The sequence below is a fragment of the Hyperolius riggenbachi genome, chromosome 9 (assembly GCF_040937935.1).
Source record: "Hyperolius riggenbachi isolate aHypRig1 chromosome 9, aHypRig1.pri, whole genome shotgun sequence".
In the NCBI taxonomy this organism is placed as follows: domain Eukaryota; kingdom Metazoa; phylum Chordata; class Amphibia; order Anura; family Hyperoliidae; genus Hyperolius; species Hyperolius riggenbachi.
In genome coordinates this window covers 14,371,594-14,388,285 of record NC_090654.1, presented here as the reverse complement: position 1 = coordinate 14,388,285, position 16,692 = coordinate 14,371,594, and the positions used below count along the sequence as shown (strand labels likewise).

General features: G+C 43.7%; 1 protein-coding gene across 2 annotated transcripts in view; it reads right to left on the bottom strand.

The window, feature by feature from the left end:
* PRKCD (protein kinase C delta) overlaps positions 1 to 16,692 on the bottom strand; it is a 119,310-nt gene that overhangs the window by 43,519 nt on the left and 59,099 nt on the right. For both annotated transcript variants that reach the window (XM_068251974.1, XM_068251975.1), the window contains exon 2: positions 4,530 to 4,652. In XM_068251974.1, coding sequence (XP_068108075.1) covers positions 4,530 to 4,644 — 115 coding nt within the window. In that variant the 5' untranslated portion in view covers positions 4,645 to 4,652. The remainder of the gene's footprint in view (positions 1 to 4,529; positions 4,653 to 16,692) is intronic.

Genomic DNA, 16,692 nt, shown 5'->3' with positions numbered 1-16,692 from the left:
CTGTCCAACTGCCAAAAAACTGTGCAGCGAGCAGGGAAGCTGGCCAATCATCATTCTTTAAATCCTTTTTAGGTATGGTAATATCTTTACAAAGAATAAAAGCCATGCTGAGAATCCCCTATGAAGAGATGAACTAGTCCAAAACCTGTCGCTTCTGTCAGTTCTACTACTTACTGTAAGTGACAGCAACATAGGAGAAAAGTCATTTATGGCTCATTTTACTCTGGAAAAAACTTACTTCTTATTCGTATGTGTTTGCACATATTTAAAATTTTACAATTTTTCGCCATAGTGCCCCTTTAAAATAGACAGCACATTTCGTAGGATCTTGCCTGTTTCTTTAAGACAGTCTGACAAAGGCGCCATACAACTTGGCTAACGAGCCTGAGTGCTTTTGATTAACAGTTTTATAAAGGATCTGGTTGGGGTTATGTGGAGGGTTCAATTCCTTTTTACACACATTCGGCAGGAGCAGGACTAAGAAGACTATGTTGAGCTGCTGTGCTGGCCACAAAGAATTATTTTCTCAGCAGTCAAGGGAAGAGGTGGGAGGTGTCTGAAGATCATCTCTGTGCTCATAGGAGGATACCGGCTGGTGGCCCCTCCCTGACTACTTTACATCAGTGACGATGGGAAACTGGTAGGAGTTTACACAGAAATGTGATCTGTCCAATAAAAGTGCCTGGAAATAAAATGACAGGAGCCAACTGGCAAGGAGCCTTTAATACATTTAGTAATATATTTATTGCAAAAAGCACGCACATAAAATTCACAAAATGTCCTGCATTGCTAATGGACAATGAGGAGAGGGCCAGAACATACCACAACAGGCTGCATCTGAAATGACCAACAGCTCACATGTGCAGCACCTCTAATAAGCTATCTGTACACTTCGCATTCAAATCAGATGCAAATCATATGCATTACTATTACTTATCAAGCAAACGGGAAACTCAGGAATATGGGCTGGGAGCAGCTAACCTGGTAGTTACATACTAGCAAAATTATGGGAGGGGGGGTTGGGTATCCCTAAAAACATGCTGTAAATAAACGGTTAATCGCTGTCCTCTCCTCGCTGTCCATTAAAAGGTAAGTTACACATTTTTGCTTAGCTGCTCCCAAGGTTATACATATGTTGTTTGTAATTTAGGTTAGGCCTCTTGCCCGGAGGTCTGCCTCACCGTGGTGCAAGTGTCCAGTATATTATACTTTGCATGCAAACTATAGTGGAAGCCAAAGTTCCTCCATAGTATAATAAATGCAGCATTTGTTTGGGACGCAGGGCATGCATTTTCAGCCTAATAGAGGTGGTGCATGACTGAGCGATTAACCAGTCAATTGCAGCATGTTTTTAGGGATGTGCAACCCCCACTTTTCATAATTCTGCATTGCTAATTAACGCATATTTACTACTGCACCCAATCAGGAATGCCGGTACAGACAATACTTTGCAACAATAAAAGAGGAAATGCAGTGAATATATATATATATATATATATATATATATATATATATATATATATATATATTTATATTTATTTATTTTTTTTACAATATTCATAAATAGATTATTTTGTCAGTTTTTTGCTTATTGAAAATCTCTCCTCACCCTGATTTACATTGTGAAATGTATCACAGGGGGCGACATTTTTAGTTCTGTCAGGTGCAGCTCTGCGGACTGATTGTTTACTGAGAATTCTGAAGCCAGTGAAAATAATGCCTGGTCCCCCAGAATGCTCTGGGGGAGGGAATTCCGCATAGCTAATCAGCCTAAGCATCACAGCGAGGGTGGGACTACATAACAGTATACAGCAATATATAGATATAGGAAATGTTTCTGATGCTGAAACCAGGATATGTAAGGCAAAAGTGGGGACCCTGGATAATTTACTCCATTCTGCTATATGTCACTACAGGGCCTCTTTACTGCATTCTGCTATATGTCACTACAGGGCCTCTTTACTGCATTCTGCTATATGTCACTACAGGGCCTCTTCACTGCATTCTGCTATATGTCACTACAGGGCCTCTTTACTGCATTCTGCTATATGTCACTACAGGGCCTCTTTACTGCATTCTGCTATATGTCACTACAGGGCCTCTTTACTGCATTCTGCTATATGTCACTACAGGGCCTCTTTACTGCATTCTGCTATATGTCACTACAGGGCCTCTTTACTGCATTCTACTATATGTCACTACAGGGCCTCTTTACTGCATTCTGTTATAGGTCACTACAGGACCTCTTTACTGCATTCTGCTATATGTCACTACAGGGCCTCTTTACTGCATTCTGCTATATGTCACTACAGGGCCTCTTTACTGCATTCTGCTATATGTCACTACAGGGCCTCTTTACTGCATTCTGCTATATGTCACTACAGGGCCTCTTTACTGCATTCTGCTATATGTCACTACAGGGCCTCTTTACTGCATTCTGCTATATGTCACTACAGGGCCTCTTTACTGCATTCTACTATATGTCACTACAGGGCCTCTTTACTGCATTCTGTTATAGGTCACTACAGGACCTCTTTACTGCATTCTGCTATATGTCACTACAGGGCCTCTTTACTGCATTCTGCTATATGTCACTACAGGGCCTCTCTGAACTTTTTCCACTGGCGCAAATCGATTTTCGCCAAACACAAACGCACTGCGAGCAGCATTTTTCCTGCGTTGGGACAAAATTCTCTTACCGCAAGCGATTGCGGCTTGCATTAAAATTTTAGTGTTCAAAATGTGCTTTGTTGATAAGCCAACCAATGTTTAACAATCAAAAATAGTCATGAAAACACTGAATGTAAGCAGTTAAACGGCTTGCATTAAAATTTTATGGAACTTCAAGAGAACCTGAACTGAAAATTAAAAGTCAAAATAAACATAAACATGTCACATAGCTCCCAACTGTCCCTCTTTCAGAGGGACAGTCCCTCTTTAGGAGCCATGTCCCTCTGTCCCTCTTTCCTCCTCATTTGTCCCTCTTTCAGGGCTTTGTCCCTCTTTCAGTGTAAATATATATATTTCTCTACTATCAAATGTGTTTGATTGACTCAAAACTTTATTCCCATCCTTTAACCACCCTGGCGTTCTATTAAGATCGCCAGGGCGGCTGCGGGAGGGTTTTTTTCAAATAAAAAAAAAACTATTTCATGCAGCCAACTGAAAGTTGGCTGCATGAAAGCCCACTAGAGGGCGCTCCGGAGGCGTTCTTCCGATCGCCTCCGGCGCCCAGAATAAACAAGGAAGGCCGCAATGAGCGGCCTTCCTTGTTTTGCTTACATCGTCGCCATAGCGACGAGCGGAGTGACGTCATGGACGTCAGCCGATGTCCTGACGTCAGCCGCCTCCAATCCAGCCCTTAGCGCTGGCCGGAACTTTTTGTTCCGGCTACGCTGGGCTCAGGCGGCTGGGGGGATCCTCTTTCGCCGCTGCTCGCGGCGGATCGCCGCAGAGCGGCGGCGATCAGGCAGCACACGCGGCTGGCAAAGTGCCGGCTGCGTGTGCTGCTTTTTATTTCACTAAAATCGGCCCAGCAGGGCCTGAGCGGCAGCCTCCGGCGGTGATGGACGAGCTGAGCTCGTCCATACCGCCCGGCTGGTTAAATTGATATATTAGTAATTTGAAAATGTTACTATGAAGGAAAATGAACCAGGATAGAAAGGACCAGTGTGGTTTGAATTATAAAACAACATATTTTCTCATTAAATCTTTATGGTATGTGTGACTAGGGGTGTAACAGGGGTGTGACCAGGGGCGTGGCATGGGCGTGACTTAAGTGTCCCTCTTTCTCATCTCAAAAAGATGGGAGGTATGATGTCATACTTACCTCCCGTATAGTCTACTCATGAATCTCTTTCTACTCTCCTGCGTCCTGTTTTTCCACTTTGATCAATTAAATTCTCTGTCCTCCATCTTGAAAATGGCCTCTAAACCATAACAGCTTCCTGGTCAGCACACTGTTAAACTGTGATACCAACCACTTGAGCCATAGGGAAACATGGACATTACCTTGCACATTCAGTTGTAACTGGCAGCATCTGACATATAACTGACAGCAACTGGTATATTTCAGTTCTGACAAAATATTGTCAGAACTGGAAGGGATCACTGTGAGAAGTAATTGGTGAGCTTCTGAGAGGAACTGACGGTGAGGTTAGTATGTAATATTCATTTGAGGTTAGATCACGTGTTTAGTTTAAATAATTTTACTCAGTTCAGGTTCCCTTTAAAAAAAGTTAGGAGGCGTGTTTCATTGGGCCAAGCTCAAGCTGCATATAATTTGCACTCAACTTGCATGCAAGCTTGGATGATTAACATCTCATTAAGCATGCGTCAGAAAGACGCCGTTGTCGGACCGCAGGAATCTTGTACTCCGGGGAACGGATCGCTGCTTTGCTTTTCTCTATCAGGAGGGTTTAGCCAAGCACAAAACTATTAATCCCATTTCCTGGCACGACACGCACCTAAAAGGCTCGGAAAAAAGCTCCAGGCTTGTAATACAGAACCCACGGAGCTCCGCCTCTTACCTGTCGTCAGCGATTCCTTCACTTTTACCGCACAGAAAGGCTGGCACGGCTCCGTATGCCCCGGCATGGGGCCCAGCTCAAAGGTGTTAAACGCGATCCGCAGGAAAGGAGCCATCCTTCAACCTGAAACGAAACAAAGTCAGATCGTCAGTGACAATTACATTATAAAACTCCTCAAGTGACATAAACATGCCTAAGTACCATTCCTGCATAGAACTAGCTTGTGGTCAGTTTTTCTTTTTTCCTACTGAAAGGGTTAAACATTCAGGTATGCGTAAGAGTAAGGCTACCTACACACTTGAGATAAAAGTCTTTGGAAAATGAAAGATCACAGACCAATCTTACCACCCTTCATAAAGTATCAGAGCCACACCTACACAGTCTATTCTATGGAGCTGAACTCCCCATCAGACAGAAATCTTACCACCCTTCCTGTAGTATGAGAGCCATACCTACACAGTCTATTCTATGGAGCTGCACTCCCCATCACAGAAATCTTACCCCCTTCCATGTAGTATGAGAGCCGTACCTACACAGTCTATTCTATGGAGCTGTACTCCCCATCAGACAGAAATCTTACCCCCTTCCATGTAGTATGAGAGCCATACTCTACACAGTCTATTCTATGGAGCTGCACTCCCCATCAGACAGAAATCTTACCCCCTTCCATGTAGTATGAGAGCCACACCTACACAGTCTATTCTATGGAGCTGCACTCCCCATCAGACAGAAATCTTACCCCCTTCCATGTAGTATGAGAGCCACACCTACACAGTCTATTCTATGGAGCTGCACTCCCCATCAGACAGAAATCTTACCCCCTTCCATGTAGTATGAGAGCCGTACCTACACAGTCTATTCTATGGAGCTGTACTCCCCATCAGACAGAAATCTTACCACCCTCCATGTAGTATGAGAGCCACACCTACACAGTCTATTCTATGGAGCTGCACTCCCCATCAGACAGAAATCTTACCCCCTTCCATGTAGTATGAGAGCCACACCTACACAGTCTATTCTATGGAGCTGCACTCCCCATCAGACAGAAATCTTACCCCCTTCCATGTAGTATGAGAGCCATACCTACACAGTCTATTCTATGGAGCTGCACTCCCCATCAGACAGAAATCTTACCCCCTTCCATGTAGTATGAGAGCCGTACCTACACAGTCTATTCTATGGAGCTGTACTCCCCATCAGACAGAAATCTTACCACCCTCCATGTAGTATGAGAGCCACACCTACACAGTCTATTCTATGGAGCTGCACTCCCCATCAGACAGAAATCTTACCCCCTTCCATGTAGTATGAGAGCCACACCTACACAGTCTATTCTATGGAGCTGCACTCCCCATCAGACAGAAATCTTACCCCCTTCCATGTAGCATGAGAGCCATACTCTACACAGTCTATTCTATGGAGCTGCACTCCCCATCAGACAGAGATCTTACCCCCTTCCATGTAGTATGAGAGCCATACCTACACAGTCTATTCTATGGAGCTGCACTCCCCATCAGATAGAAATCTTACCCCCTTCCATGTAGTATGAGAGCCACACCTACACAGTCTATTCTATGGAGCTGAACTTCCCATCAGACAGAAATCTTTGCAAGATGCTGCACACAAAGATGCTGTACACATTCAACAGATCAGTATCTGCAAAAGATCTGTTCCTGCAAAAGATCCGTTCCTGCAAAATGCATTCATAGTCTATGATATCTGCAGATCCTCATACACACATGATTTAACCGACATTCATCTGTAGATCAGATCCACCAGGATGGATTTTCAGATCTGCAGATGATTGTCTGATCTGCAGATAAATGTCTGTTAAACAAGGTGTGTATGAGGATCTGCAGATATCATAGACTATGAATGCAATTTGCAGGAACGGATCTTTTGCAGGAACTGATCTTTTGCAGATACTGATCTGTTGCATGTGTACAGCATCTTTGTGTACAGCATCCTGCAAAGATTTCTGTCTGATGGGGAGTTCAGCTCCATAGAATAGACTGTGCAGAGTATGGCTCTCATACTACATGGAAGGGGGTACAATTGGTCTGTGATCTTTCATTTTATCTCAAGTGTGTATGTAGCCTTAGACTATAGCTAACTTTCACTAATTACAGCCATGAAACTGTTGCCTGGCAAAGAACAGCTTCTGAGTAGGGATGATCAAATGAGATGCAAATTATTTCGAAATTATGCACATTTTTATTCAAATGTATGCAGTTTGAAATTGGACCAATCAATTTAAACCCAGGTTTAAATTGATTGGTCCATTTTCAAGCTGCATGCATTTGCATAAAAAATGCGCATACATTTGCAGAAGAATTTGCATATCTGATCATCCCTACTTCTGAGTGCAGAGATTATGGCAATTCAAAATAATCAATAGTTTATGGATTGCAGTGCTGGAACAGGATTGTGTCATTCAGCTGAAACAATAAAAACATTAAACCTACTTTTTAGGCTTTTAAACACAAAATAAAACTGTGGGATTCTTAAAAAAAAAAGTCCTTTTTAGGAGCAGCAGGACAGATGCAGTTGTTTAACTCATAAGTTTATTTTCAGTTCAGGTTTGCTTACGTAAATATTATATATTTTATTACGCATTTATATACTGTATATTTATGGTATTTATCAACAACACTAAAAGGGGTGCTATGGCGAAAAATTGTAACATTTAAAATGTGTGCAAACAGACATAAGTAGTACATTTTTTTCCAGAGTAAAATGAGCCATAAATTACTTTTCTTCTATGTTGTTGTCACTTACAGTAAATAGTAGAAATCTGACAGAAGTGACAGGTTTTGGACTAGTCCATTTCTTCATAGGGGATTCTTAGGCATTTATTTTCAAAAGCACTTAAAGAGAGTCTGAAGCGAGAATAAATCTCGCTTCAGACCTCATAAATAGCAGGGGCATGTGTGCCCCTGCTAAAACGCCGCTATAGCGCGGCTTAACGGGGGTCCCTTCACCCCCAAATCCCCCTTGATACACCGGGGGAGCGCTTCCTGGTTGGGGCAGGGCTAACCGCCGCAGCCCTGCCCCACGCGCGTCTGTCAGCGCGTATCTCCGCCTCTCCCCCGCCCCTCTCAGTCTTCCTTCACTGAGAGGGGCGGGGGAGAGGCGGCGATGCGCCGCTGACAGACGCGACTGGAGGCAGGGCTGCAGCCGTTAGCCCTGCCTCCAGGAAGAGACAGCCAGCGACTTTTTCTACGACACACTTTTGCGGGGGGTGGGTTGGGGGTGAAGGGACCCCCGTTTAGCCGCGGGATAGCGGCGTTTTAGCAGGGGCACACGTGCCCCTGCTATTTATGAGCTCTGAAGCGAGATTTATTCTCGCTTCAGAGTTTCTTTAATGAATGGCAGTTGCTCTGTCCAACTGCCAAAAAACTGTGTAGGGAAGCTGGCCAGCATCATTGTTTAATTCCTTTTTAGGAAATATCTTTATAAAGAATAAAAGCCATGCTGAGAATCCCCTATGAAGAGATGGACTAGTCCAAAACCTGTCACTTCTGTCAGATTTCTACTACCTACTGTAAGTGACAGCAACATAGGAGAAAAGTAATTTATGGCTCATTTTACTCTGGAAAAAACATACTTCTTATTTGGTTGTGTTTTCACATATTTTAAATTTTATAATGTTTCACCGTAGTGCCCCTTTAACACCAAATAAGGGCTAATCCTAAATTCAAATGAGAAATATATGAAATATTACAAATGTTTGTTTTCTCTCCTAGTAAGATTTTGTGAGCAGTTTACTGTAACAGTAAGCAGGTCTGAAGCTGACATTACAGAAGCAAAGTCCACAGACCTGGTGAATAGTAACTAGTCTTTACTGTGCTCTGTGTAGCAACTCATCTTTACTGTAAAACCCGGCATTCTGGTGCCTACTGAAACTTGCCAGACAGAACAGTAGGTATAGCTCTAAAACAATAACCTTTCCATTTACATAAAGGGGCCTTTTTCTTTTTTTTTTTCTTCAAGATTAGACATGGCCCCAACTGATCACCATGTGGGGCCACCATAGGCTCTAACCTATTCACCATGATGGTCGCCGTGTGACATGGTCCTAACTGATCACCATGTGGGGCTGCCATCTGACATGGCCCTAACTGATTGCAATGTGGAACTCGTCAGAACCATTATTTTAGAAGTAGCGCTTTGGTGTATATTGGAGGCATCTTTATAAAACAGTGGAGACAAGGAAAAACCAGTGGAGACAAGGGGGGCGCAGGGCTGTGGAGTCTGAGCAATTTTGGGTACCTGGACTCGGTTGTTTCAATACTGGAGTCTGAACCCGATGATTTTTGTACCAAATCCATAGCCTTTGTAAAAATTAGACTAAGAAATCGGAGTCGAGGAGTCGGAGCAATTTCGGGATACCTGGAGTCGAAGTCGGTGGTTTCATAAACTGAGGAGTCGGAATCAGATGATTTTTGTGCTGACTCCACAGCCCTGGGGGAAACAACACTATTTTTCTGCCAAAATGGTAGTTTACCCTTCTATAAATTGAACACTTTTTTGTTTTTGTTTTTTACTTAAAAGACAAAAATTCCCATTTCTCTTTCCTTTTTCTGCAGACTCAGGACAGCGTTCTGTTTGACACAACCCGAATTAGACTTTGACCAATAACATTCGATGAACGTTCAGCGAGGAACGGTTTACTCTGGACGGCGTCCTAATGGACAGGAAAGTGTCTGCACTAAATCTGCCGGGATAAAAACGTTCTGCGTTTATATTACAGCTCCATAAACACAGCCGAGAGAGCCAAAAATACACTCAAACTATCACTTGTTCGATCTAACAGCACCGAGAATCTGGTAACAGTAACGTCCCGGGCTCAATTCAGATTATAAAACAAAATCGCAGATGACCGACGCACTGACCTGTTAGTACATTCAAAGGTGGCCATACACGGTCCAACCAAATCAACTGATTGGCTTTTTTTTATTTTCAAATAGTGGATTGCATACAGTATATATTTATACAAATATATATAAACTAATAAAAATGCACCCCCATTGAACAGGCTCTAGGCCCCAACCCGCATATGGATGAGACTCTTGCATGGCCACGCGCGCCTGTACCCCACCGCTGTCCGAAAGTCTATGCTAGGGATGGTCGCTGGATTCCGCGGAATTAAGAATTCCGTGATTCCGTCCGGAATTTGATGATTCCGTTGTGACGGAACGGAATTGCTATATCACTCTGGCGGAATTTCCGCGGAAAAATATGTAATTCCGCGGAATTGTACGGAATTCAAATGTTTTTCCCACTGAACTGATTTCGACCTAATAAGAAGAATTTCTGCTCGACAGACTTCCTTTCTTCCTTCCTCCCTCCTCCTGGAGGAGGGAGGAAGAGTCTTGTCCTCCAGGGAATTGTAGGATTTCAAAAGCCAGCTTACATACCTTGGCCGGGAATCGAACCCAGGTCTAGTGCTTGGTAGACAGCGCTCTTCACCACTATACCACCACCAACACTACATGCTGAAGCCAGCCTAGCATGTACCGTTATGATATATCCAAGAGAAAAATGAGCTTGCTTAGGGAATTGTAGGATTTCAAAAGCCAGCTTACATACATTGGTCGGGAATCGAACCCAGGTCTAGTGCTCGGTAGGCTGCTATCCTAACCATTATACCAACACAACACACTACAATGCTACATGCTGAATCCAGCCTAGCCTGTACCATTGTGATATACCCAAGAGAAAAATTAGCACTCTTTCTCTCTCTCTAGGACTTGATGCCATTGAACTGAATTTTAAGCTTAAAACCATCAACGGATACCGGCAGGATTTCACAGGCAATTTCGGAATTCAGTATAATGGTTAGCATAGCAGCCTACCAAGCACTAGACCTGGGTTCGATTCCCGGCCAATGTATGTAAGCTGGCTTTTGAAATCCTACAATTCCCTAAGCAAGCTCATTTTTCTCTTGGATATATCACAATGGTACATGCTAGGCTGGCTTCAGCATGTACCATTGTAGTGTGTAGTGTTGGTGGTATAATGGTTAGGATAGCAGCCTACCAAGCACTAGACCTAGGTTCGATTCCCGGCCAAGGTATGTAAGCTAGCTTTTGACATCCACAATTCCCTGGAAGACAAGACCCTCCTCCAAGGGAGGAGGGAGAAAAAGGACTAAGGGAACAGTCAATAGGTTCTATGGGCTACCATTTAGCATAAATAAGGTTACATTTGCGATTATTTTAATTTTTCCGGCGGAATCCGGAATTCAGCGGAATTTCGTAAAAAATCCGGCGGATTTTCATAGCGAAAGAATTCAGCGCTGGCGGAATCCGCGAATTCCGGCGGAACGGAATTTGCTCTTTCTGATCATCCCTAGTCTATGCACAGAGGGAGACACTGTACATGATCTTCTGTTGTCCTCTAGAATTACCTCCTCACATTCACGTTTACAAGACTTCTCACATGCTTCACCCCTCCTCTGGAATGCCCTTCCACAACACGTCTGTCACTAGTCAACCTTTGTTACCTTTAAACGCTCTCTAAAAACTCACTTGTTCCAACAAGCATATGTGCTACCTTAGGGCACTTCCCTTTGTCCTAACACGAAATTGCACTCCAACTAAATATCCTAAAACACACTGCCTTTATATATTGTATCATATACTACCCCTCCTCTTGTCGTCCCCCTCCCCCCCCCATTCCTTCAGATTGTAAGATGGCAAGGGCAGGGCTCTCTCCCCCTTTTGTGTCTTGGAAATCATCATACATTTTATTAATTATGTTACTTTTATCACTGTCATTACCAATTCTGTATTGTTTCTGTATTTTGTCACTAATTATGTATCTTGTATATTGGTGTACACCATTGTCTGTATTATTATGTACCCCATGTTTGTTTCTTACTTTGTACAGCGCCACGGAATATGTTGGCGCTTTTTAAATCAATAATAATAATACTGATCGCATGGCAGTTGGAAAAAAGCTATTTCCCACAATGCAACGAGGGTCACAGACAGCAAACTGTCAGGACTGGAGGCAAGGATACGGGGACAAGGGTTTTTTTTTTACATAGGATAATTTTCATTATTCAATCATTTTTTTTTAAAAAGATTCTGTAAATATTGATCATGCGGGTATGGTGGTATGGTTATGATTTTTCTAATTCTTCGATAAAGCAGAACAGTAAGTCACATTATACTCGTAAAACAAAATGCAAAAACACCCCCATTGAATTGTGTATAGTCACTAAGTTTGTCAGCCTAATTATAAAAAAAATGGTATGGTGTGTGGCAACCTTTAGGCTGGTTTCACACTGCATATTGGCGTTAGCGATGCGTCGCACCCACCACATTGGCAAAAACAGGTCTTCAGGGAATACCGCCTTAGTACACGGTGTTCCCTGTCTGGCATTCGGCCAAGTAGAAAGTGACGCGTGCATGCGGTCACTTCCTGCTTCGGGGTATGCGGAAGTGCAGGTGGTTAAGGAACCCTGCGTCGCCATAGATTAACAACTTCCAGGTCGACACAGATCGCCGCACAGTATCGTAGTTATGCGCTAGTGTTAAATTGGGCATTTCTGGCGCAGCGTACCGCAACGTTGTGAACTTCCACATAGGCTTTCATTAGGCAATTTGCCACAACACATCGCCCCAGAGTACATTTGAGATCGGCGCCGGTAGACTTGGGCGCAGGATCCAGCTGTTCTACGGCTGATCCTGCTTCTGCACAAGTCCGGGCCGATTTAATTACTATTCCCCCTCCAGGCCGCCATGGATAGTGGGGGAATGATGTAATTCGGCTTCCAGCTGTTGCTGGAGGGCAAATTATTATGTTTTTAAGCAACTTTGGCTCCGACGTTACTCACTGAGCGCTGCAATAGGAATTATTCCTATTGAAGTCTATGGAGGCGCCGGCTGCGCCCAAATATAGCAGCGCTGAAAAGCACTGCTCCGTCGCCCCAGTGTGAAAGGGCTCACGGGGAGGTTCACTGCCTATCATTGTCTGACAAAGGGAGACCCAGATGCTCACATGCATTAAAGAGGCCCTGTAATGACATAGAAGGGGAATGCAATAGATTATTAAGGATACATCTTTTTATGGTCATTTTCCTGGTTTCAGCATCAGGAACACTTGCTGTATCTATATATTGCTGTATATTGGTAATGTAGCCCCGCCCTTCCAGTGATGTCACAGCCTAGGCTGTTTAGCTATGTGGAATTCTCCTCCCAGTGCATTCTGGGAGAACAGGTATATTTTCTACTAGCTTCAGTAAACAAACATTCTACAGAGATCAACAGTTGTACATTTCAGGTCACAATGGGTCAAACACTGACTAAATAATCTATAAAATGTATATTGTAAGAAATAAGTGATTTTATTTATTATGTAATTTTCACTACAGTTCCTCTTGAAAGTGGACCTGAACTCTTGCACAGGACAGGAGGAAAACACAGAGAAATGCACCCTGTATGTATTTAGAGAGTTTAGCCTGTCTAATGCAGCCTCATCCATTAACTAATCACAAGTGTAATTTTATCTCTCAGCTGGCTGCCTTGGCAGAGCAGCTAATTTGTAAACACAGGATGTTAATCCTGTGTCTGCTTCCATGAAAGCAGGAAGTAATAATAATAATAATCCGAACATTTGTATGGCGCTTTTCTCCTGTCGGACTCAAAGCGCTCAAGAGCTGCAGCCACTAAGGGCGCTCAAGAGGCCACCCTGCAGTGTTAGGGAGTCTTGCCTGGAACTCCTTACTGAATAGGTACTAACCCTAGCCAGGATTCAAACCCTGGTCTCCCATGTCAAAGGCAGAGCCCTTGACCAGTACACTATCCAGCCACTGTAGATTTATTGCAGGATTTGTATCAGCTGTACCAAAGAAATGTTTTTCTGGGTTATTATGCTGTTGCTTATCTTGTAGAGCAGAGAGGAAGTTCTGAGTTCAGGTGCGCTTTAAGGAATATGATGACATGATTGTACAGTAGCGGCTCTTTCTGCAGCACAGGAAACCAGCGAGCTGCAACTTCCTGGCTACATAACTCTGGTGAGAAAACAGGGAAGCACAAAACCAGAGCGCAGACATACAGCAGCAATACAAGCGTTTCAAAATCCAGTCTGCACGTCCCACGAATGGCCCAATATACACCCACACTCACCTCATTATACCACATGGCTGCAGCATTACCCTCCCACCGTATACCACCCCAACTATGCTAACCCCAGTATAAGCTGTTACTCTGTGCCTGTGCTGATAGTAAACCAGCTGCAGTGTGTGCTGATCTCTGCTACCCCAAGTACAGTATTAGCTGTTACTCTGTGCCTGTATTGATAGTAAACTAGCTGCAGCATGTGCTGATCTCTGCTACCTCCAGTGTGTACAGTATCAGCTGTTACTCTGTGCCTGTACTGATAGTAAACTAGCTGCAGTGTGTGCTGATCTCTGCTACCCCTAGTAAGTACAGTATAAGCTGTTACTCTATGCTTGTACTAATAGTGAACTAGCTGCAGCGTGTGCTGATCTCTGCTGGCTCCAGTATGCACAGTATAAGCTGTTACTCTGTGTCTGTGCTGATAGTAAATTAGCTGCAGTGTGTGCGGATCTCTGCTACCCTCAGTATGTACAGTATAAGTTGTTACTCTGTGCCTGTACTGATAGTACACTAGCTTTAGTGTGTGCTGATCTCTGCTGCCTCCAGTATGTACAGTATAAGCTGTTACTCTGTGCCTGTACTGATGGTAACTCGCTGCAGCCCATGCTGATCTCTGCTACCTCCAGTGTGTACAGTATAAGCTGTTACTCTGTGCCTGTACTGATAGTAACCTAGCTGCAGTGTGTGCTGATCTCTGCTGCCCCCAGTATGTACAGTATGAGCTGTTACTGTGCTTGTACTGATAGTAAACTAGCTGCAGTGTGTGCAGATCTTTGCTACCAGCAGTATGTACAGTATAAGCGGTTACTCTGTGCCTGTACTGATAGTAAACTAGCTGCGGAATATGTTGGCGCTATATAAATAAAACAATAATAATAGTAAACTAGCTGCAGTGTGTGCTGATCTCTACTGCCTCCAGTTTGTACAGTATGAGCTGTTACTCTGTGCTTGTACTGATAGTAAACTAGCTGCAGTGTGTGCTGATCTCTGCTGCCTGTACTGATCGTAAACTAGCTGCAGTGTGTGCTGATCTCTGCTGCCTTCAGTATGTACAGTATAAGCTGTTACTCTGTGCCTGTACTGATAGTAAACTAGCTGCAGTGTGTGCTGATCTCTGCTGCCTCCAGAATATACAGTATAAGCTGTTACTCTGTGCCTGTGCTGATAGCAAACTAGCTACAGCGTGTGCTGATCTCTGCTACCCCCACTATGTACAGTACAAGCTGTTACTCTGTGCCTGTGCTGATAGTAAACTAGCTACAACGTGTGCTGACCTCTGCTTCCTGAAACAAGCATGTGGCTAATCTAGTCATGCTTCAGTCACAGCCCCTGATCTGCATGCTTATTCCAGGGTTATGGCTAAAAGTATTAGAAGTAAAGGTTCAGCAGGACAGCCAGGCAACTGATATTGGTTAAAGGAAACCTGAAATATATATTAAAAAAAAAAGTTTCACTTCACAAAACACACATTTGGCGCCCTCTGCTGGAGAAATCTTATGCAAAAGCATGAAAATTATGTCCAGCAGGTGGCAGTGCCAAACTGACAAAAGTGTTATCTATAAGAGGGGAAGGTCAGTAACATGCTAAGAATTCTACGTTTCATGGATTTTTTCATGTTAATTGTATGCACATCTATGTAGCTGGGAAATCAGGCAATCAAGTGCAGCAGCTGAGAATGGATGCCAAGAGATAGATGGGCATAGAGACCACAGCATTGATGTATTTATAGCTTTAGCCCGAGTTCATAGTGGGTGTTACGTTCTCTTTTACAACAGGAACGCAATGCATCAGGAAAGCAGCGCTGCATGTTATCAGGGTGTTGCGTCCCAAACAGTGAAGCATACAGTCAACAAAAAGTATGCTTCACCATACTGTAAACATCTGCGTTAAATGCCCGACATACAGTGCGTTGGGATCCCGCATTCCGTCAGCCCACACTGCAACGGCTGAACATCGCATTGCTGTTGCATTGCAAGGCGGTGTTCTGCGTTAAGATGCAGCCATTACAACACATCGCAATCCTCCACTGTGGACGTGGCCATAGAGATGGTACCACAGACGGACAGATAAAATAGAAAAAAACGAGATCCCAATATGGTGTAGTATGTTAAAGACAATTGGTAAGTGGTTTAGTGAGAGAATTTATACTCACAAACATGGGTTACCATTCAGGCAACCACTCAATAGGCAGGTGAGGAGATTAGACCTGTCCTCACTCAGGATTAAGAAGTCGCTCCCTGTAGTAAAGAAACAAGAAAGGGGGTAGCACTCCCCTCCACCAAGAGTGGACACAGAGTATTTGTATGTAGAACAGAGGCGCCAGCAGGATAAAAGTCAATAACATTTTTAAAAATTGCTTGGAGGAAGTGGTGGGCTTGCCTCCCAAAAGCAGACACGAGATCCTGTCTTCATATAAATCAATACATTTATTATACAGTACCCCAAAACCAGTGCAACGCGTTTCGCAGGCCCAGCCCGCTTCATCAGGCAAAACAAAAATTTGCTTTCCTAAAACAGAAAGAATTTGCGATAATTCAGGTTGGAGTGAGCTCGAGATGTCTCCCAGGCACCACTGCTGAATATATGCAAATTAACCATTGTACCCTTAGAAGCTAAACACACCTCCAGAGCCGCTGGATTGCAATGATGTGTCAGCTTGTTAAATTGTACAGAGCCATAATAATCCAACATGCATACAGACTGTTTCGGATTGTTTGATCCTCATCAGTGCATGGCATGGATTAATTTGGCTCTATGGAGTAGGGCTTGTAAACCGAGAGGTACAGACTAACCAGCAAGCTCATGGTGACCCAGAACTCATTGGAGTGTGTAAGGGACTACAATGGTCCTAAAAGCCCCCTTACTTTTAGGACCATTGTAGTCCCTTACACACTCCAATGAGTTCTGGGTCACCATGAGCTTGCTGGTTAGTCTGTACCTCTCGGTTTACAAGCCCTACTCCATAGAGCCAAATTAATCCATGCCATGCACTGATGAGGATCAAACAATCCGAAACAGTCTGTATGCATGTT